The 23,036-nt window shown below is 34.5% G+C and overlaps 1 protein-coding gene across 7 annotated transcripts in view; it reads right to left on the bottom strand.

Moving 5' to 3' along the window:
* The window catches only part of SWT1 (SWT1 RNA endoribonuclease homolog), an 82,817-nt gene that overhangs the window by 4,519 nt on the left and 55,262 nt on the right, over positions 1-23,036 (bottom strand). For 5 of the 7 annotated variants that reach the window (XM_074351791.1, XM_074351794.1, XM_074351792.1 and 2 more), the window contains 2 exons: positions 12,285-12,351; positions 8,390-8,454 (listed from right to left, as the gene is read on the bottom strand). In XM_074351791.1, the coding sequence (XP_074207892.1) occupies positions 8,390-8,454; positions 12,285-12,351 (132 nt within the window). Of the gene's footprint in view, positions 1-8,389; positions 8,455-9,633; positions 9,784-12,284; positions 12,352-23,036 lie in introns of those variants that run through there. The other 2 variants (XR_012501850.1, XM_074351796.1) reach the window with 2 other exon arrangements.

The following is a 23,036-nucleotide window of genomic DNA, read 5'->3' as shown; positions in this document are numbered from 1 at the left end:
ATAACATACAAGGGAACTCCTGTAAGGATATCAGCTGATTTTTCAGCAGAAACTCTATAGGCCAGAAGAGAATGGCACGGTATATTTAAAATATGAAAAGGAAAAACTTACAACCAGCAAGGCTTTCATTCAGATTTGATGGAGAAATAAAAAGCTTCACAGATAAACAAAAGCTAAAAGAATTCAGCACCACCAAATCAGCTTTACAACAAATGTTAAAGGAACTTATCTAGTTATCAAACCATAAGAAAAGAGAACAAAAAGAAAGAGAAAAAAAGACCTAAAAAGATTGCTTTGACAATTCGGGGTCTTTTATGGTTCCATATAGATTTTGAAATTGTTCGTTCTAGTTCTGTGAAAAATGTCATGAGTATTTTGACGGGGGTTGCACTGGATCTGTAGATTGCTTTGAGTAGTATGGCCGTTTTGATAATGTTGATTCTTCCAATCCAAGAGCACAAGACATCTTTCCATTTCTTTGCATCATCATCATTTTCTTCATCAATGTTTTACAGTTTTCATAGTACATAGTACAGGTAACCTCCTTGGTTAAGTTTATTTGTAGGTATTTTGTTTTTTTGATGCAATGGAGATATTTATGCCATTTATAAAATTCTGGTTTTTGAAGTGAAAAAAAAGAGAATGAAGGGCCACAAATGGCAGAATATCCTTCTTTCTTATGGGTGAGTTATATTTCATTACACATATATGTTGCATCCTCTTTATCCATTTATCTATTGATGTGCACTTGGGATGCTTCCATATCTTGGCAATTATAAATAATGTTGCTGTTAATAGCAGGGTGTATGCATCTTTTTGAATTAATGTTTGTTTTATTTTTCTTGGATATATGTCCAGGGGTGGAACTGCGGAGCCATATGGTGGTTCTATTTTTAGGTTTTTGAGAAACCTCCATATTGTTTTCCATACTGGTTGCACCAATTTACATTCCCACCAACAGTGTACAAAGATTCCTTTTTCTCCACATCCTTGCCAACATTTGTTATTTGTGTTCTTTTCGCTGATGGCCATTCTGACTGGTGTGAGATGATATCACATTGTGATTTTGATTTGCAGTTCCCTGATATTAGAGATGTTGAGCAACTTTTCATATTCCTGTTGGCCATGTGCACTTCCTCTTTTGGAAAAATGTTCAGTTCTTCTGCCCATGTTTTAAATGGGTTGTTTGTTTGTTTGCTTGCTTTTTAATTAAAGTACAGTTGATTTAAAATGTTGTATTAGTTTCTGGTGTACAGCATGGATGGACCTGGAGGACATTATGCTAAGTGAAATAAGTCAGACAGAAGACAAATACTGTAAGATATCACTTACATGTGGAATCTATAAAAATATAATAAACTAGTGAACAGAATAGAAAAGAAACAGACTCACAGATGTGGAGAAGTAACCAGTGGTTACTAGTGCGGAGAGGGAAGGGGGAGGGGCAGGATGGAGGGGGAGGATTAAGAGCTACAAACCATTAGGTGTAAAATAAGCTACAAGGATGTACTGTACAACATGGGGAATATAGCCAATATTTTATAGTAACTATAAATCGAGTATAACCTTTAAAACTTTGTGAATCACTATACTGTATACCTGTAACATATAATATTGTATATCAACTATACTTCAATTTAAAAAATATGATATTGTAAAATAAGTAAATAAATGGTTAAAACAGAACAAAACAAAAACAGCAACTTTAAGCTAATAAACTAATTCAGCAAAGTTGCAAAATAAAAGATCTACACACTACAAAAAATCAGTTGCATTTCTACACACTAACAATGAACAACCTAAAAAGGAAATGAATAAAATAATTCCACTTACAATAGCATGAAAAAGATTAAAATACTTCGAAATAAATTTAACTAAAGAGGCACAAGACTCATACACTAAAACCCACAAAATGTTGCCAAAAGAAATTAAGAGAACTAAATGAGTTGCATCTCATGTCCATGGATTGTAAAACTTAATACAATGATAATACTCCCCACTCCCCCAAGCAATCTACATACTTAATACAATCCTTATCAAAATCCCCACAATCCTTTTTGCAGAAATGGAAATGCTGATCCTAAAGTGCACACAGAATTGCAAAGGACCCCAAACAGCCAAATCTTGAAAAAGAAAAACAATGTTTAGAGGACTCAAACTTCCCATCTATGAAAACTTACTACAAAGCAACTTTAATCAAGACAGTGTAGTACTGGCTTAAAGACATACAGACCAATGGAATAGAATTGAAAGTCCAAAAATAAACCCTGACGCATATGGTCAAAGGATTTTCAACAAGGGCGCCAAGACCACTCAATGGGGAAATAACAGTCTCTTCAACAAATGGTTCCAGGACAACTCGGTATCCACATGCAAATGAATAAAGCTGGACCCCTGCTTCATACTATATACAAAAACTAACTCAAAGTGCATCAACAACCTAACTGGAAGAGCTGAAACTATAAAACTTTTAGGAAAAAAACATTCAAATCTTCATGACTTTAGCTTTGGCAATGAATTCTTAGATATAACACTAAAAGCTCAAGAAACACACACAAAAAACACATAAACTGAACTTGATAAAGATCTAAAACTTTTGTCTATCAAAGGATATTATCAAGAAAGTGAAAAGACAACTTACAGAATGAGACAAAATATTTGGAAATTATATATCTGATAAGGATCTAATATCCAGAACATATAACCTGTTCTGCCAGGTGTCAAGGTAGTTGATAAGGACAATAAGCTAAACTGAAAATAACAATTCAAGACTTTATTCATTTACTACCACACTGCAAGCAAAAGGCAAAATGAAAGGTGCTGGCTCCCTAGTGCTCCATTCCCCCCCCAGAGCAGTGCCAGGCAAGGGTCAGATGAGATGCAGCGCAGACACGGAGCACCATCTCACTGCTGGGGAGCCCTGAACTAAGGCTCTTGCTTCTTTGTGGACCCAGGGGGCCAAGAGAGGGAAGAGAGGTGTCTCAGTCCCTTTAGGCTGCTGTAACAAATCCCACATCTTGGATATTAAACAACAGAAATTTATTTCTCATGGTTCTGGAGGCTGGGAAGTCCAAGATCAAGGTGCCCGCATGGTCACATTCTGGTGAAAGGCCTCTTTTATAAAAGCAATAACCTCATTCGTGAGGGCTCCACCTCCACGTCCTCATCACCTCCCTCAGGCCCCATCTTATCTAAAACCATCATACTGGGCAACAGGATTTCACTATATGATTTTGCAAGGGATGGTGGGGTGGGGAGGAGGGACAAACACTCAGACCACAGCAAAGAGGAAGAGCCAGGAGTAGAAAAAGCGTTGAGTCGGAGTGGAGAAAAATACCTAAGCCAAGGGCTTCAGAAAGAGGCCTCAAGAGAGGTGACTAGGGGGCGCCTCAGCCAAAGCCTCCAATAAGGAAGCTTCCAAATGGAGCTGCCTGGGCTAGTAATGCAGACACGCATGTGAGCTTGGCTGCCTAGGGGCAGAGGGCCTGAGAGTTGCCTGCAGCTCCCCACAGAAGACTATAATATGCAACCTACGTACCAAATCTGGCACGGGAGGGCAGCTTCCCTCCATGGAGCCTGCCAAGTAAAGCCTTGTAACTGCTGACGGTCAGGCAGGTCTCAAAGATCGCACACAGGGCTCTGGCCTGGAGGAAACCCCTCATAAAGAATTCTTATAACTCAACAACAGAAATTAAAAATGAGCAAAGAACTTAGAAAGACATTCTTTTCAAAGAAGAAAAGCAACTGGCTAACAAGCACATGAGAAGATGCTCAACATCAGCAGTGACTAAGGAAATAATACAAATAAAACATCCCAGGGAGACAGAACACCACACTCCTCAGAACAGCTACAATAAGAAAGGGAAATAATAAATGTCAAGAGAGAGGGCAGAAACTGGAACCCTCATACGTTGCTGGTAGGAAGGTAAAATGGTGAAAACAGGCAATTCCTCAAAAAGTTAAATGTTATTACCATCCCACCCAGGAATTCCACTTTTAGGTATATAACCCCCTTCAAAATTGTAAACAATTGAAAGAATTCAAACAAATACTTGTGCACAACTGGCAACACTATTCACAACAGCCAAAATGTGGGAACAACCCAAATGTCCATCAACGAATGAATAAACAAATGTGGTATATACATACAATGGAACATTGTTTGGCCATAAAAAGGAATGAAGTACTAATACATGCTACAACTGCAGATGAACCTCAGAAGCATTATGCTAAGTGAAAGAAATCAGATACAAAAGGTCCTATGTTGTATGATTCTATTTGTAAGAAACATTCAGAATAGATAAATCCACGGAGACAGAAAGCAGATAAGTGGTTGCCAGGGTCTGGGGGAGGGGAGAACGGAGAATGACTGTGTAATGGCTATGAAATGTCCTACTGGGGTGACAGAAATATCTTGGAACCACATCGAGGTGACGGTTTCACAACAGAGTAAATGCACTAAATGCCACGGAATTGTACATTTTAAAGTGGTTAACTATTAATTTTATATTATATGAATTTAATGTCAATTTAAAAAAGAAAAAAGTATATATGTTTATTTTGTAATATCTTTTATCACGAATAATGATAACTGTCAAATTTCCTGCAAAGTATACTGCATCTACAGACACTGAAAATAATGTAACTCTTTTCTAATTAAAGCAGAAACATCAAAGGTCTAAGTTTAGTTTTTAGATTGTTTTTTCTAAGGTTTTTTTCTGTCTAAGGCTTCTTGGACAGTCTAGGTCTTAATTAAATGCAGGGATTCTCAAACTTTAGTGTGTCCTGGAGGGACTGTTAAAACGGACTGCTGGGCTCACCCCTGGAGTGTCTGATTCAGAAGGCCTGGGCTAGAGCCTTAGAGTCTGCATTTCTTGCAAGTTCTCAGGTGATGCTGACACGAAGGCCCGGGAACCACACATAAAGAGCCACAGCTCTAATGTAATCTCGAAGATACTACCATGGAGCTGATTCCGGGAAACAGAAAACAGTAATTCCTGAAAGCACTTGCCCCAAGGAAAAGCGGGGAGCTCCTGACCCGCAAGGCTTAGGCAGTGTATTACCTGGGTATGCCAGGTACTCTATGAACCTGATGTCACAAACTAAGGTGCATTTCACATAGAAAAAACGACCTTAGAGACTTGTCTTGTGAACACGTCAGAACATTCTGTCAAGAATTCACAGGGCAAACAAAGTGAATCAAATACTGTTCCTCATTTCTCACATATACAGAAGATATCACACAAGATATTTGTCTGGTAATCTGTTTGATAATCAAGTTAATTTACCATCCTGGATTTTCCAAGCAAACTCCTCGTCTGCTCAGGGTAAGCAGCGCTCAGACCCCACTGGCAAGAGCAAAAGCTACGACAAAGGATCTACAAACTACAGAAGACAGAAAACACTAACTGATTTATAGATATAAACACCAACGTTCTACTGTGTCATGGAATTCAATTTTTGATCATAGCTACTTTCAATCTGAAACCTCAATTACTTGCTTTATTAGAATCTATAAAATAGTTTTATATTCTTGAGCTACTTCATTTCCTCCCTATTGCAATAAATACGGTGTTGAGCACATCAACAATCTCCTCCTTCATAACTAACACTTTATAAATCAAAAACAAAGACTAGCAAATTCAGACAATGTAAGTAACTGTTTTCCTTAACATTTCCAAGCTAAATCACTCTTCTGTTTTCACCTCTGAGTCACAGGAAAACTCTGCCACCCTTTATCTATTGCATTTGGCTCTGTGTCTAGTATGAACTATTGAAACCAAACGAACTCTCTTCTGGCAGCTTATTTGAAAATTGTGAGCTGTGGAGTGCACCACAGGCTAATATGGGTAGTATCATTCACTGTAAATATGGCAAACAATTTCAAAACAAACAACAGAGTAACAAATACAAAACTTATTAACTGTAAGTCTGTGGAACAGCAGTTGCCATTTTTCAATGCATTGAAGCTATTAGACATATTTTAAATCATCCTTTTGGGGTATAAGGGGAAGCTTATTAATTACTATTATAGTTCAAATCCCTGGCATTATTACGTAGAAAGAAAACAAAGAAGAGAAAAATAAGTACTATTACTTTAACTGTTTTAACATTCTGTTTAACATTCAAGTTTTACCCCTGCAGCTCTTAGCCCCCCCTCCCCCGCAAAAAAAAACCTCCCAAGTATTTCAACAGTAGGTGGAGTCAAAATAATTTTAGACATCTGATTGGAACCATCCTGCAAAGGACTCTGCCCTCCAAGTGAGCTTTCTACACCTTCAAAAATATGGCCAAGGTTGGAAGACATTATATTTTTGACACAAATCTCTTGTACACAATCCTTTAAATGCAGATTAACTGTAAAGATCTATAAATAAGAGTATAACTGATTGATAGTCTGAAGATTAGGGTAAAAAGTCATTTTTACCCTCAGCTACAACAGATGATGCAGGCCCCACTGGCTTCAGATTTTCTTAGGAAACTTATTTTAATCTAATGAATGAGTGAATTTCATAGCTGTAATTAGTAACATTTGTGATTATCAATCCTAGGGTCTTGATATCAAATATATTTATCAATCTAGAGTTTTAACAGTACAAACACCTTGATAGTTAACTTTGTCACTATGCCTGCTCATAAAATTTTGTAGCTACACAAATATACCTGCAAATTATACATGTCAAATTGGCTTAGTGATACAGTGGCATATTCTTCACTCAGTTCTGCTGCAGCTCTTGTTTTGAACACAAGAATTTGTTGCAACACCAATGACACATCAAGGAACAATTTGAGCACGAAAAAAATATTTCACATTTTCTCATACAGGATTTCAGCAGTGAGAAATGTTACATGAACAGAGAAAACTGCACCCAGCTGAACAAAACGCTTAGGAATATATACAATGCACACACTTCAAACCTACACCAGCCACCTCAGGTTTCCCTGTGCTAAGAGCCACATGCATTCACATTTGGTGTTACAACTTTACATCCAATTACAGATAACCCTCTTTCTACCACATCGCACTAACCCACAAGCTGCAACTTCTCCTATGACCACTTCCACAAGCAAACTTCAGGTCCTTCTCATGGTAGAGTATTAGATTAATTATGGCACTTACATATATTTCTTAACCATTTAACATGTGTATAACTGTGATACTGTTTTGATTAGGTTCCTACCTTTGTTTGTAACATTGTTCCTTATTAAGTTTTTGAGTGATATACCCCCAATTCCATTTTCCCCATAAGATCTGTGGCTTTTATTGCATGGTTTTGCATAGTGCAGTAATGATACTTAGGAACACATATGTCATGTTATAATAGAACTGACTGTAAACTGACTATTGCCCCATGCGTCAACATGGATGAATCTCAATGTTGAATTAAAAAAGAATATGGGTTGGGGTGGGCTGACTGCAGAGCAACCCTGAAAGGGTTAAGTGGGTTTTTGCCCCTCATGAATCTGTTTGCCTGGGCCCAGGATTGGAGGGCTTCACACCTATACCCTGTGTATACAACAATCAGATTTACACTATTTTTTCTTGTTACTAATGAATGCTATAAAATAAATTTAAATACATTTATTTATATATATCTTCCCCTAGAGAGAGGATGGAAGGGAGGAAAGAAACAGGGGTGGGTAAAGGTCTATTTTGTCAACTGAACGAAAGGCATAATGAATATTCTTTACACCAGTCGTTCTTCAAAACATAGTCTGGGAAATATACTCTTTCAAAGGTCTGTGAGGGCAAAGCTATTTTCATAGTAAGACTCAGACGTGATTTGTCTTTTGAATTCTCAGTCTTATGAGAGTGTACAATAGTTTTCCACCAATACATAACATGGGATTATTGAAAGAAACGAAATGCAAAAGCAGCTACGAGAACCCATCTGCCTTCTATTAAGCCAGTCGCTAGGAGATATGCAAAAATATTCAATGCCACTCTTGATGGTAATATTTTATGTTTGGGAAACATTATTTTCATAATTTTATGTTACTTGTCATAACATGTAATTAATTAGGTACTATTACTTTTAAATGAACATTTTTAAATTTCTCAATTATAATTTCTAACACAGCAAATAGAGATAGATACAACCCATATAAATAAAAGTTCTTAGGGGGCTTCAATATTTTTTAAAAATTAAAGTGCTCTTAACGCCCCAAAACTTGAGAACCACTTGAACCACTTTAAACCTTCAATGTGCCATGTGTGTACATACACATGCATAGCTCTTGTGTATGTATGAAGTATTTCATGCCTTAAAGGATCAGAAAAATCACAGAGTAATGGAGACATGAAAAGAACCCTTCAGCACCCCCAGCAAGTGGTGCTGTATATGGTAAAAGCTTGTTACGCTGATACATCTACACAGAGATGACTTACCGGTACTCAGTCTGTGAAACACACTCATAAAGTTCCTGGGCAGTAAATTGGACATTTTTATTTACCTGAAAAGAACCAAGATATAGTGATTAAAAATGCACATAAAGTCAAATGAGTGGTAAGAGCACAATTACAACGGCCCATATTCTGAGGGAGCAGAATGTCAAGTTTCTAGTTTTTGCATAGAAAGGACTAAACAGTAACCATCAGAAGTTCAGTGACCATAATGCTAAACTGAACCATGTGTAAAAATATTAGTCCTATCGTTACAACTTAATCTGTTCACAGAACTGGAAGAAGTGAAATGAGTCTGTTGTTAGTGGGAATCTCAACAAAGCAAATAATCACTTTGTAGATCAAATGGACAGAAAAAAATGTGCATTCCGTGAAACAGTAAATTCCACTAATACTGGCTCTTACCAACAGATTCATGCATCAATTAGCCTAGCCTCTTAAAAGATTTCTAGTGTACTTATTCAACATTTATTTTCCAGGAAAAGTAAATAAATTATTTTTAAAAATTCAAAAAAGTTTACACTTAAAGGGCTGGAGCAGATTTGGGGTCACGTAGGTAGACTACTGTAAACAGGAATAGCCACATTTTATTTATTCCCTAAACATTAGAAATAATTCAAGCTGAAAGAAAAAGTTAAATATTCAACTCTAACAACATCTGAATATTATGGCTGACCCTTCTGAAAGTTATTACTGAATAACTTTTATTTAAATACTAAGGTAGTCAGGCTCCATAGCTTAGCTGGTTAAAGCACCTGTCTTGTAAATACTAAGGTAATTAACTGTGTGAAAAGATCTGTCTGTTTACGACAGTTTGATTTATAGATATTTTCTAAAGAAATATATTTTTCAGACTATCAATCTAAATATTTAAAGTAATATGTTTAAGTTCATAAATATCTATTATAATTCAGAGACATAATTTACAATACTATAAACATAAAAGTCCTTCAACCACAGAAACTTATCGTGGAGAACGGTGATGGAATCCTGTATTTCTTGAGATTTACTACTGATTTAGGCTATATTCTACTTATTTGCAAGGAAGAATCTGGAAGCTTATAAAGGGAAATTCTTTTTATCATATTACTCAAGAAATAATGCCTAAATTTTCAGAAATTCTGATTAACAAAGGGAAATGAAAAGAGACTATATTCTATTCAATTTACTTTAAAAAAATATTTAAGGTCTTATTAACCATACGCATTTTTTGCTGAAGAAAAATGTTCTTACCCTGATGTAATTAATGCTACTTTAAAGATTTACATCATGAAAGTCTTCTACAGAGTTTAGGGTATTGTTTATTTGCGAAGTTCCATGAGTTTCTTCAGTATTTTCTTAAGAAATTCACCATATTTGTACAGGAAATGTTTCATTCACTAAAGGTTAACAACACATAGTTTTAAAATATAACATTTGAAATGTATATAATCCTAATTTTTTACTTAAAATTAGGATTATCTATTTTTATATATTTAATGTTATTCAATTATATATTTAATATTACATTTAGTGATTCATGAAATTACTATATAACATGGTTAATTTTGGGTATTATTAAAAGAATCTTCTAAAAATGTTCTAAAATATACATTTAGAGTTCAATTATCAACCAGTCCAACTCCTATCTCTTCCTGTGTTTTGCCCTGGTCTCGAGGGCCTTTGATATTTTCACTATTGCTCCAGCATACTAGGACCTCTAATGTATCCAAACTTAGGCCAGCAAATGGCAACAATCAACCCTGCAGATCTTTGATCAGAAGATCAAAGGAATAATCTGTTCTCTATCAACCTGTTGAGAAAAAACAGCTGAAGTACTGATTTTAAACCTGATGTAATATGAATACAAGATAGTTCCTTAAGCCATTAGTAGATTTTTAGGGGGAAAAGTATCTAGATTTATCTTTGGTTCTAAAAACAATCTACATACATACATTTGGATACTTATCCCAGAAAAACAGCTAGGGTATAATGTGTGACATGGCTCCAGGTTATAGTAGATGGCATCAAGTAGGCAGTTAATTTACTACTAATAAAGGACAACTGAAGCACAAATTCTTGACCTACATCACAGGTTCTAGCCTGAAATATACCATTTCATCACATTCATTAATTTTGAAACAAGACATTTTTAATCACTCCTATTGGGACACTTTAAATTACACTATTAAATATCATTCCTATGCTTAAGTGCACAATTTTAATTCCCAGAAAACAAATAGCTGAAAGATGTCTTTGTCAGTAAACATAAGAGTTGTGACTGCAAATTGATTATGGAATTGGTGTCATTAATTCTTAGCTGTACTATTTATAGTGAATGCCAAATACTAGAAATGGCTGCATTATTTTTAATTCTTAAACAAATCAAGAACAGAAGGCAGAGGTTAAATATAAAAATAGCCAAACATCTGAAAAAATTTAGACGGTCCTTTCTGTGAGACAAATATATCCAATGTAGTAATTGGTACTGGGGAGGAAGTTCTACTAAGAGAAATAACTCTAAAAATCTGGGACTCAGATCCACCTATTCTTATAAATAATATGTTGGGTATTTTCTCCCAGTGTTCTCAGCAATAGAAAGCACTAAACCCCCAAAAGATCTATAAACCAGATTTTTCCAGGCTATGAGGTTTTAAAGTTGTCCCATTGTTTCCAAATGTATACTTTTATTGAATTTGAAATTCAGAAAGTATAGTGAAATAATCATATGAATCATCTCAAAAGAGAAAAGCTTCTCAATAATCACATAAAGTGGTTAAATAGTATTAAGGCTAATTTTTTTTTAAGTACACATAAACACCATTCATTCCTTAAATAAAATAGGTAAGACTTATCAAACACTTACTGTGTGTCTGGTACTGTTTGGAGCACTTTATATATATTAAAGTACTTAGTCTTTAAAGAATAACTGTAATTTATCTACTTACATTATTCCCATTTAACAGATGAAGCAACTGAGACAAAGATAATTAAATAACTCTTCTAAGAGCATACAGTTAACAGGTAGCAGAACCAATATTTGAACACGAGTAGTTCGACTTCAGAGTCTGTGTTCCTAGCCACTAGGTTCTTAATGTAACATGTGGCATAAAAAAGTTAAATAAAGAGCCAACCAGGAATAAAAGTGAAGAAACATTATTTAAAGGCATTTGACTCTATAAGAAAAATGACACCTGAATATATGTCATACTCCTTTATTTAGAGCATTTTAAAAATTAAACACACAGACACTTAAAAAGAAAGAATGTATGGGAACACGAGCAAAGAACTTTAGGCAAACAGAAACTGAAGATTAACAGAATACTTTTCTTGGATTGACACAAGGAAAGCTTTCAGGTTAATTTAGAGAGTACACTGGAGCCTCACCAGAGCTCTAATTCCAGGGTATACGCTGCTGCTATGGAGGAAACCAAATTATAGCTTTCCTTTTCAGTAATCAGTGGTTCTCAACCGGAGGTGGTTCTTCCTCCCCAGGGGACATCTGGGTATGTGAGCTTGGTACAGTGGGAGGATATTTTTGGTTGTCACAATGACTAGGGGAGCTGCTGGCATTTAGTATCTGAAAAGCACGGATGTTAAAGCATCCTGCAAGGTTCCACACAATAAAGAAATGACCTGTCCGAAATGCCCACAGCACCCCTGATGAGAAACAACTCTGTGCTGGAGAAAGTGTATTATTATAGAACTCTTCTAGAGGTTTTTACTTAGAGAATGAAAGAAAAAAATTGAATGTCACTGTCAGACTTCCGTGGCATTCAAGAATTTAAAGCAAGTACCAACTAAATAGCATTCCATTACATTTGAGAACTCCTACCATGTTTATATTAAAATGTGTTTAATAGTGGAAATATGATAAGCATTTTAAAAATATTTCTCATACCTCATACTTGATTAGGAAGTTATAGAGGGTCTCAACATCTTGATAATTACTATTGGGGGCCAAAATCCTAAAAAATAAAGTAAAATAAAAACAAAAGAGGGGAATGAATGGATGAATGGTTTAAGAAAAAAACAATACCTTGAACTTTTCTCCCAAGATATATTCAGAATGTGAGAGATAACTTATTGTATAATAAGCTTGTTAAAACATTTATAATCTTTTTTTGGGTTTTATTTATCAACTAAAATTATAAAACCATGAGCTTAATTCAACAAAGATCAATTTATTAAAACATTATTATTTACTTATATTAATACTGATATCATCAATTATTCAACAACAATAAGCATTCTTATGTGAAATTATAGTTCACACTTCAAGTTATAATGAAACAGCTTTTTCAAAAGGTAGATAGAAACATGAAATAGATTTTACACTCTGTATCTTTTAAGCTGCAAACAAAGCTTGAAGATTTCCCACAGAAATGTTTGACCAATCCAAACCGACAACTGACCAAACTATCAAACACGTTACACATTAAAAAAAAATCCCAATAAAAGACTTTGTGACTAAATTCAAATAATACTGTTTGAACTAACAGCCTAGCAGTCTATGAACAATTATTAGTAATTAAGACTATGTAAATTGTTGGAAATAACCCTGATTCATAAAAATAACATAAGAACAGAACAAATGGGAATAAGAAGAAATAAAAATTAAGGGGGAAATGGAAGAATATATTTCTCCTTCTAGCAGTATATTATTCATTTATTAAGTAAATTATTTCCTTATAATAAATATTTTTAAACTCTTTCAAAATAAAGATTTTTATTTTGATGAAAGAAAAAGAAAAGGAAAGCAGTCCTTTCATGACAGTATAGTGGTTAACAGCAACAATGCTGCGTTCTTTGTGTTCTTGGGTGTGCTCTATGTGACTTTATTTTCCTTATCTGTTAAATGAGGATGGTAGTGGTCTTTACATCATAGGACTATTGTGAGAATTAAATGAACTATAAGTAAAGTCTTTATAACAGTGTCTGATACACATTAAGCTCTATCTACTTACCTACGAATTATAACAGTAACAATAACAACTACTATCATCATCTAATAGTTTCAAGCCACAGAATAAAGGCATGATGATTAACTATGAGAAATCAAGTCGCCTCAATTAATTCTTAAATTCCAAGTGCTTTTTAATTACAATAATGTCTCTAGGTCCTCAGATCCCAACCAGTGCTTGATACTGTCAGATTTTTGAGTTAACTGATCTCAATAACCTTAAATACATCGTTAAACAAGTCGGTCCTTATTGGACTTGTGAGAGACTTTTATAAATAATTTTTCATTATTTTTCAATAAAAATTTACAGTCAAATTTTTAAATTGGCCATACTCCTTCAGAGGACACACATACAGAGTATGTTTAAGAATATACAAAAATCTGCTTTCCGTTTCTTTGTATCATCTTCAATTTCCTTTATCAATGTTTCACAGTTTTCAGAGTATAGGTAACCTCCCTGGGTAAGTTTATTTCTAAGTATTTTGTTTTTTTTTGATGCAATGGAAATGTTTATGCCAGTTGTAAAATTCTGGTTTTTGAAGTGGAAAAAAAAGTGAAAGAAAGGCTGCAAATGGCAAAATATCTTTCTTTCTTATGGGTGAGCTGTATTCCATTACATATATACATTGCAACTTATCTATTGATGTGCACTTGGGAGGCTTCCATATCTTGGCAATTATAAATAATGTTGCTGTTAGTAGCAGGGTGTATGTATCTTTTTGAATCAATTCTTATTTTGTGATTGGCTTTATTCCTTTGACAACTATATAAGTTTAAAAGGCTAAAGCTCTAAACGTCTTAGAACTGCTGAACAGTACATACATGTAAATTTTAAAAAATGTGCAGTATGTTGTGTATACATATTTACATGCAATATATTGTATATGTGCAGTCAAACTGTAACAATTCTACTTGATAAAACTGAAAAAAGAATATATAAAAATCTGCCTAAGAATACCAGTTTTATGGACGTTTTTCTCCCAACAAGTAATTTTAAAATGTAAATAATCTCTTAATCAAAAAAAGAGAAAAAAGACACAGGATAAATACACTGAAGAGGGCCCATAAATAATTTGTTTCTAAAAATGAGAACAAAACTATATAGGTAAATTATACCAATCTTTTAGAAAAGAAATGGAAGAAAACAGTGTGTTACAACTTCATAACCTAGTGTAAACAAACTATCAACAACATGGAGTAATTTAGGCCTACTCTTTTTCATAGCTTTGAAAATAATTCAAACTGTCCATAAAAGAGGGTAAGGAAATTAGATGAAACAAGATGTTTTGTGAAAGAGCCTTACATATTCCAAGCTGATGTCACAAAAGAAAGCACATACTTTGCTAGAAACAAAGTTTACATTTTTCTGTCCTGAAACACTTTGCAGAAAAACTGGTTTTAAGTAAATTAGTTATTTATCTATAGCAATAAGTCACATCCACAGTAAGAAATAAAGAAAATAATTACATAATTCTAGTTTTTCAATTAGCAAAAAATTGAAAAAAATTTAAACTCCAAAACTGGTTTTATTTTTTTAACAGTTTTACTGAGGTACAGTTTATATACCATAAGTCATTCATTTTTTTAAAAATTTAATAATTTTCAAATAAATTCACTGAACTGTACAAATGATCACCACAATTCAATTTTAGGACATTTCCTTCACCCAAAAGAGACCCCTCTTGCCCATCTGCAGTCATTCTCTGTTCTCACCCAGGCTCTAAGCAGACACTAAACTACTTCCTGTCCCCACTGAGCTGCCTTTCTGGACTAATTGTTTTGTCTGTAAGTTCTTTCTCTCTCATCATCACAAAAGCATAGTTATCACTATAAATAATATCATACTACAATACAGGGTCCAGTGGTTGAGACAAATTCTGGTGGATAATGGCTAAACCTCACAATGTATTTGGAAAATAAAAAACCAAGTTGCACACTAAAGATGCCCAGATCAGAACAGAGAACCTTTATTCTCTCATTCAGCAAATATGTGAGACCTACATGAGCTAAGCACTTGGATACATCAGTGAACATAAAGAAAGATTCAGAGTAGACCAAAGAATCATAGCTCTAAAGAGCATATGAAAGAAAAAAAACTCCTGATCAAGCACAGGAGGATAATGAAGGAAGAAAAAACATCTCATTCTTATCCATTTGACAGCCTATTCTCCCAACTTTTAAACTGCTACTTATAAATAAACAAGTTTACAAATTATTCCTGTGATAAAAACACAGAAATTTTAAGTCTCTAGGGAAGAAGATATTTGCTCCAAATTTAAATACTTGATTATTTGACAAAATATCACAGAATTATATTCTAACAAAACAGTGTAAATTGGGATGTCAGCATCATTCACAGATGTATTACTGTTACGATCAGAGTAAAACTGCACATGCTATTTTTAAAAACAAAGATATACATCACAGGATTTGTTATAAAATTTGTTATTCCTAAAAAAATTTTCTGAGGTAAACTGAGCCCCAAATAGAATAGATAATATTTATTAAAATACACTCAACTTAGGGTTGAATTTAGACTTCATTATGTCCAATGAACTCTGAGTTTATGAGAATGGAATTTGGCCTGGTATAAAAAAATTGCCAACTTTTACTAGCTAGAAGTACAGCTTGTTGAAAACACATAAAAAATAAAATGGAGAAAAATGGTTTATGGACTTTCATGCCTTAGTAATTCCCCACACAAAAATTCTTGAGAGGTCAGCCTTCTCTATAGCTTTCTCTCTCTCTCTTTCTTTTTTTTAATACCAGCACAAAGACAAAAGACTCTTAGAATGAAAGTTCTAAAATTACCCTTCAATGGCAACTTTTAAAAAGAAAAATAGAAAGAATTAGCCCTTAGAAAAAAAGGATCATTTTTTATTTATAAATAAAAATTTATTAGAGAAATTCATAACCATCAGTAAGTATATATAAATGCATACTATTTTCTCAAATGTATATGATACTAAGAGGTACAGAATATAAAAAAAAATTACATGACATGGTTGCCTATCTTTAAGTTGTTATAATCTTGAAATTTCACTTGAGAATTCTGGAATCAGAATTGGGGAACAGACTGAAGTAGGATTTAATCTGCAGCTCACAGATTATTTACAAATCAAGTCTAACCAACTTCCCTACTTTTCTGCACTCCAGCTCCTCACCTGTGAAATGAGGAGAAAGCAGTACTTGGTTTCTTTTATAACAGCTTCAACAGTGATACACAGTGTCTCAATGGACACTTCTTCAAAGTTTGACACGGCTTATATATATCATCTCTAGTCCTTTTAACACTGAATTCAGTTATGTGACCTCGATCAAGTTACCTTGATCAAGAAAAGTTATTATAGGAACTAAATTTTAGATGTATCTAAAGTAATAAAGTGTTTGGCACAATGCTTGGCACATGTCAATAAATATTAGCTGTTACCAAAACCACTTTTCAGACGTAGAAACCAAGGATCAGAATTGTAAAAAAAAATTGCCCAAGATTACAGAGTGGTGGTCTCTATTGGTTTGACACTGGAGCCCAGCTTTTCCCACTAATAAAAAGGATAACCCCTACATCTGCTTGCCTTTAAATTATTTTATGAAATCAAATAAAATAATGTTTTTAAAAAATAGTTCCAGATTTTTATAAGTAAGCAAAAAAAAAAAAAAAAACCCACCTCTTTAATTTGCCTTCTATCAAACCTCTTCTATCGCCTTCTGGCAAACTAGTTTGTGTATGTTAGAACACTAAACCTCTGAAGTTGTTATATCTTTCTCAAAGTTACAGAGGAAGTTAGTTAATCTGAATTAAACAAATTTCATTTCCATCTCATCCAATATTAAATATCAATGTATCTCTTCAAGAAAAAGAAAAATGACTATGCCACTCAAAAATTTCTAAAAGAAACAAAAGTTAATATAATAACTTGACTAAAATTAAAAGTTAAATAATGTGTTAAAATGGACTAATTTTTAAATTGAGATTTTAAAAATTCAAATAAAAATTTTCTCCTATATAGGAAAAATTAAGCAGACTCAGGGATGGGGAAATAAGTCTAGAATATTCGAGTTTAATTCTAGAAATCCAAAAGAAGAGAGAGCATATTCTCAGATATTTATAAATTATAACTTACATCCCACAGAACTGAATAAATTATGTTCCTTGCTGGCAAGGCAGTTTTACATTAATATTTTAAATAGTTTTTGCATGTTTGAAGAAAATTAAAGATTAGTTTAAAAAGTAATTACACGGCTTATTTTACTTAGTGTAATGTCCTCAGGGTTCATCTATGCTGTAGCATATGTCAGAATTTCCTTCTTTTTTAAAGCTGAGTAATATGCCATTGTGTGGATATACCACATTTTGTTTATTCACCCATTGATGGGCACTTGGGTTACTTCCATGGTTTATCTACTGTGAATAATGCTGCTATGAACATGGGTATACAAATATCTCTTTGAGACTGTAATTGCCAAACCAGCCCAAACTAGCCCTGTTCCGTGTCTAACAAAATACTGAGTTGTTTTTCAGTTACAACAGAACAAAACCACAAGTCATTCAGCATAAGCATGTGCAGAGGAGAAAATTTTGATCTGCAGTAACACCCAGAACCAAAGTTTTCCCCCCTCCACAGAACCAAAGGGCCAGGAGAAGACATAGCCCTTCCAGAAGTGAAGGGTCCAATGCTGAAGCCCCTTTACCATATCTTAGCATCAACAGCCAAGTGCCAAAGCTCTCCAGTGAAAACCTGCCTCACCAGCGCTTCCACAAACCAATCTTCTAGACTTCTAGACATGTGTACTCACCCTCTAAAATAAATAAGCATTGTTTTCTTTTCTCTTCCCGATCTAAGAAATACTATTTCCAACCCAACTATGCTTTGTAAATTCTAAAGCATTTCTAAAATATGCATCCAATCCATTTCAAAGTAAAAAATTCAAACAAATATTTTTCAATGCACCAAAACAAATAGTTTGCCTATTTTTTTTTTTTTTTTTTATGAATGACCTGCAGTGTTGGTACACAGATGCTAACCTAGTCTTGGCCTAGTCTGGCCATTCCATAAAATGAAAATTTTTATTCCAGCTTCAAGACAGGTCTTAACCACTCTTACAAATTACATAGTGTTAACAGTCAGCAAGACCACTTCAGATAGAGTTCTCTTTCCTGCTTTTATTATCCCAGTTGTTTCACCTATCCGTTAACATCTGTCTTTTAAGACAAGATCATCTACCAATGGAAATCTTTTTTAGGATATTCATTTCAACCATGATAAGTGGACTCATTCTCTCAGAAAAATAAAAGGAAGAAAAACAAATGAAGGTGAATATCCTTCTAAGGTAAAGACATTTTCTATTTTTGTCAGTCATATAATATTCTTTTAAATTAAATTTAGAAATTTTCCACAGTTCCATGAAACCAACCAAAAAATACCTCTTGAATATAACTTTAAAGCATTTTTTTCAGTCAGAAGGTTTAGTGTATTTAAAAGTGAGTTCTCTAGAATCAGACCAGCGTCAGTAAATCATTCTGCCAATTACAGACTGTGACCTTGGGCAATGGTGTAATCCCTGTGATCCTACTTCCCCATGTGTAAAATGGGTGTAATAGTGAAACCCTACCCTGTAGGGTTAAAAAAAAAAAAAACCCATCCTGAAAAAGTACCCCATAGGTTTAACAGACACTGCTGACTAACAGCAATTCTTGAGCTTGTCTTACAGGAGCAGCAGATAAGGGAACAGCTTGTTAAAAACTCCTCTGTTTGTAACACAGCAAAACGGGCTGAAAATGGGTGGAACCAAGGTGGCCAATTAGTCTGTGCAGAATAGACTTGCTTTCCAGCGGATGACCTTTTGACATCGGAGGGCCCAAAACTCCACCCTCAAATCATGCTAATGCTGCCATTTTCTGAACATGCATCCTATAAAGAAGCATGTAGTTCAGAAACGCCTGAGAAGAACAGCATTACCTCCCACTTTTCCTGCCTCCAGTCACCTTCCCCTGCACCTCCGACCACTCTCCACTCTTCTCAAAAATATCCCAAGCCCCTCGCTTTCAGAGTGGTGGATTTCAGATCTGTTCTCCCATGTCTTCACCTGGTTGCTTTGTGAATAAACCCTTTCTCTGCTGCAAACCTTGGTGTCTTCAGCATTTGGCTTGCTGTGGGACAGGCAAACGAGCCTGGCCTCGATAACTACAGCACCTCCTGAGAGGGTTTTTGAATGAATTAAATAGGATCATATAGGTAAAGATCCTAGCATAGCGACTGGGATACACTAACCACTTAATAAATGTCACATGCTACTATTATTAAATAGTATTGGGTTCAAAGCAACATGCAAGATATCTGGGGAATACCAAGGCTATAAGATGTCAGTCGCTTCCTCATGAGGTTCACAATTTAGGACCAGAGATAAAATATCTGCAAATATTTATAATATGAGGCAATATGTGCTAAGAACCTTAAAGATTTAATACAAACAGATTGTAAAGTCTATGTGTAGTAGGTGGCTTCTGAAATGGGATTGGACAAATGGATAAAATTTTGAAAAAGACGTATAGATTGAGGTCATTCCAAGCTCTGGAAAGAAACTGTATCAAGGTTCAGAGTTAAGAAAACATAAAGCCTGCCTTGAAAACCACAAAAAAATTAATTTGGCTTACCTATAAGTACACTAGAGGATACAAAACTAAAAAGGAATGCTAGGACCAAGTAGACAAAAGCCTTGACTGACAAATTGGAAAGGTTGTATCTGGAACCAGGGGGCAAACAGAGAAAATAAATGCTTCTGAACAAAGGAATAAATGAAATGATTAAAAAAAACTATTTAAGGAGATTAAAGAATTGTCAAAGGAGCCTAAAGGCAAGAAAGCCAATTAGAAGATGACTACAACAGTCAGGCATTCAGGAGTTAATGCTGCAACCAGACATGCTGCTAACAGCAGGAAAAAAGTATATTAACATAGAAAAGTAGTAAAAGGATTAGGAGCAGGATCAGTTATGGGAAAGACAGTAATCTAAGGTAATGCTGCAATTCTGGGCAAGAATCCTATAGTCAGTCCACAGGGGGTATGGTTTCCAATAAGAATATACCTTCACAATTTAGAACCAAGGCGAAAAAAAATTTTTTTCTGACATATAAACCTCTTACTGTAACAACAGCAAAACTACAGCAGTAGTCATTATTTATATGCTATTTGCCACATATTGTTCTAAATTGTTCTAAGTGCTTTATGTATTTTCATTTTCTCATTAATCCTGTGAGAAGATACTATTACTTCCCCACTTTTGAGGAAACTGGGAACAAGGGTTTTAAGAAACTTGCGCCTGTCAGAAACCTAGGAAGTAAGACGGCAGTGATGTGAACCCAGGGAAGATGGCTCTAGTGACCACTTTCGTACCCACTATACGAAATGCCTCTGGATATGCAACACAGGAAATTAACATCCACCCCAAGAGATCGTTTGCGAATATGCTACTGATAGAGCCTTAGTGATCATCCAATTTTAATCAAAGTCATCAAAATATCTCCGTAGGGGAATAGGAATGTAATTTAAGCAATGTAAACACTGAAATCTGTCCAGCTGTGTTTCGACACGTCCAGGTAACTATTAGGTTGGCATAAATGACAAAAAGTAGCAGTCTGCACAGAGCTTAGAAAAGGGGATTAAAGAAAAAGAACATCCCTGTATAGGGGAAAGACGGACCTGACTATTTGGCAAATAAAAATCCAGAGAAGAAAAGATTACTTTAGCTTAAGGTCAGTGTCCCTAGCAGTCAGCAAAACTTGGTAGTAATCTAGTTTGCAGTGTAAACTTCCCTCCAGGAGCTACTTAAGTTATAAATATTTTGGTTCAGCTAGCAGTTGCTGATTTCAATGTAAATAAATAAATGAGCACTGATATATCAGTTTACTCTCTTCTAAATTTGGTTACTATGAGTCTTGTAAGTTTTCAGTAAACTGATAAAATAAAATTCCTAAACCTGCAAATTTGGGGGTGAACTCTGTATCTACAACTATGTAACTGTGGCGTTAAGATCCAGGAGACCAGGTAGTTTCTTTCTATTTCTGCACTAATTGATTGCTTATTAAACCTTAACCTCTGTGTGAGGTGGGGATATATCAAAAGTCAAAACAGTTCTTGTCCTTATAGAACATACAGTCTAATCTCTCTTTAAAAGAGGCAGTATAAGCAAAATTATAAACATGGCAGAGTCTATATTGATTAATATTAGTTGTCCTTGAAGAGGACAATCTGAGGTAAGAGGGGGAAAGAAGAATTTTCACTGTATAGCTTTTTGAATTGTTTTTAAGCAATGTGAAGGTATTATGTATTTTAAGATTAAATACAACTATTAACATTGGTAGAAAAATAATTGATGAATCAGAAAATAAATCTGAAGAAATTATTCAGAATACAGCATAGAGGGATAAAGAGACGGAAAAAATTAAAAAGGAGTCAAGAGATATGGCATTTCTTAACATGACTTAATAGCAAGGAATTTTAATCAAATATCAGATCAATAGATCACTAGGTGGAAGTAACCAGCCACAAAACAAAAAGGAAATTTTAAAGTACTAATTTTAAATAAAACAACTCTATGTGTACACATTAACACACTTGTTATCTTTAAAAAGTACTCTTCATATTATACTTGATTGCCTGATTCTAGTGTGATCAAGAAGTTTATGATGGGAAATAATTAACTCTGTCATCCCAAACTAGATTTTGTTGACTAAAACGGAAGAACACCGACACCTAGAAACGCTTTAAGGGAAGCAGGAATGATTATGGCATCACATCGCTGATATTTAGGATAAAAATTAAGGTCTTTATTTCCTGTTCTTGAATTACAAATGCTAGGAAGCACAGATAAGGGCTTCAATATATAAAATGAAATCTACTTATTCTAAAAAACAACTCATGAGTGATCTGTTATCTTCAGCAGCATTAAAGAGCCATGTTGAAAACAAATCAGCTGGTGCTGGATTAATTCAGTCAGACTTATATCTGGGTGCCACCTATTTTGTCAGCTAATTCAACATAAATTTTATTATTTGTTACATATAACATTTGATATAAATGTTAAGTTAAAGCAGTGTTTATCAAGATACCACAAAAAGCTTTTCCTTATAAAGTAACTGTCTAGATTTCATATGAGACATTCTATGTCTTATATGAGAAATGCCTGCATATATTCTGCAAGTCTCAATCACTCCCATGAGACCTCATCTTTCCTTCTACTAACACTAATCTAAATAGTTGATATAGAGAGACCAGGATTAAACAAGAAAGGATAACATGGGACCACCCCAAGAGCTATTTGGGCAAATTACTGGAGGCTCCATCATCTGTTTTAGACATAAATACCTTTTTTACCTCCTCAGTCTCTTTCTTCCAGGCTTTCTCCTTCCTCCTGCTTTTCTTACTCTTTACTCTTTATTACCTTGCACTTCTCTCTCCTGTGTCTTATTTTGAACCTCTAAGTTACCTATTCATCTGTCGTAATGTAGTGATATTAGCAACATTCAGCCCTAAAAGAAGTTGCTTTCCACCAGATAGACTGTAACGCACTCATTCAATACGCCCTTTTTTTAACCATCTACTATGCATGATATAGGTATATATCTAGATATAGAAAAGTAAAACAAAGTAAGTAAAGAGAAGTTTCTGTTCTAAAAGTGTTCAAAATCTTA

The sequence above is a fragment of the Camelus bactrianus genome, chromosome 23, assembly GCF_048773025.1.
Source record: "Camelus bactrianus isolate YW-2024 breed Bactrian camel chromosome 23, ASM4877302v1, whole genome shotgun sequence".
Lineage (NCBI taxonomy): Eukaryota > Metazoa > Chordata > Mammalia > Artiodactyla > Camelidae > Camelus > Camelus bactrianus.
This window is presented reverse-complemented; position numbering and strand designations above follow the sequence as displayed.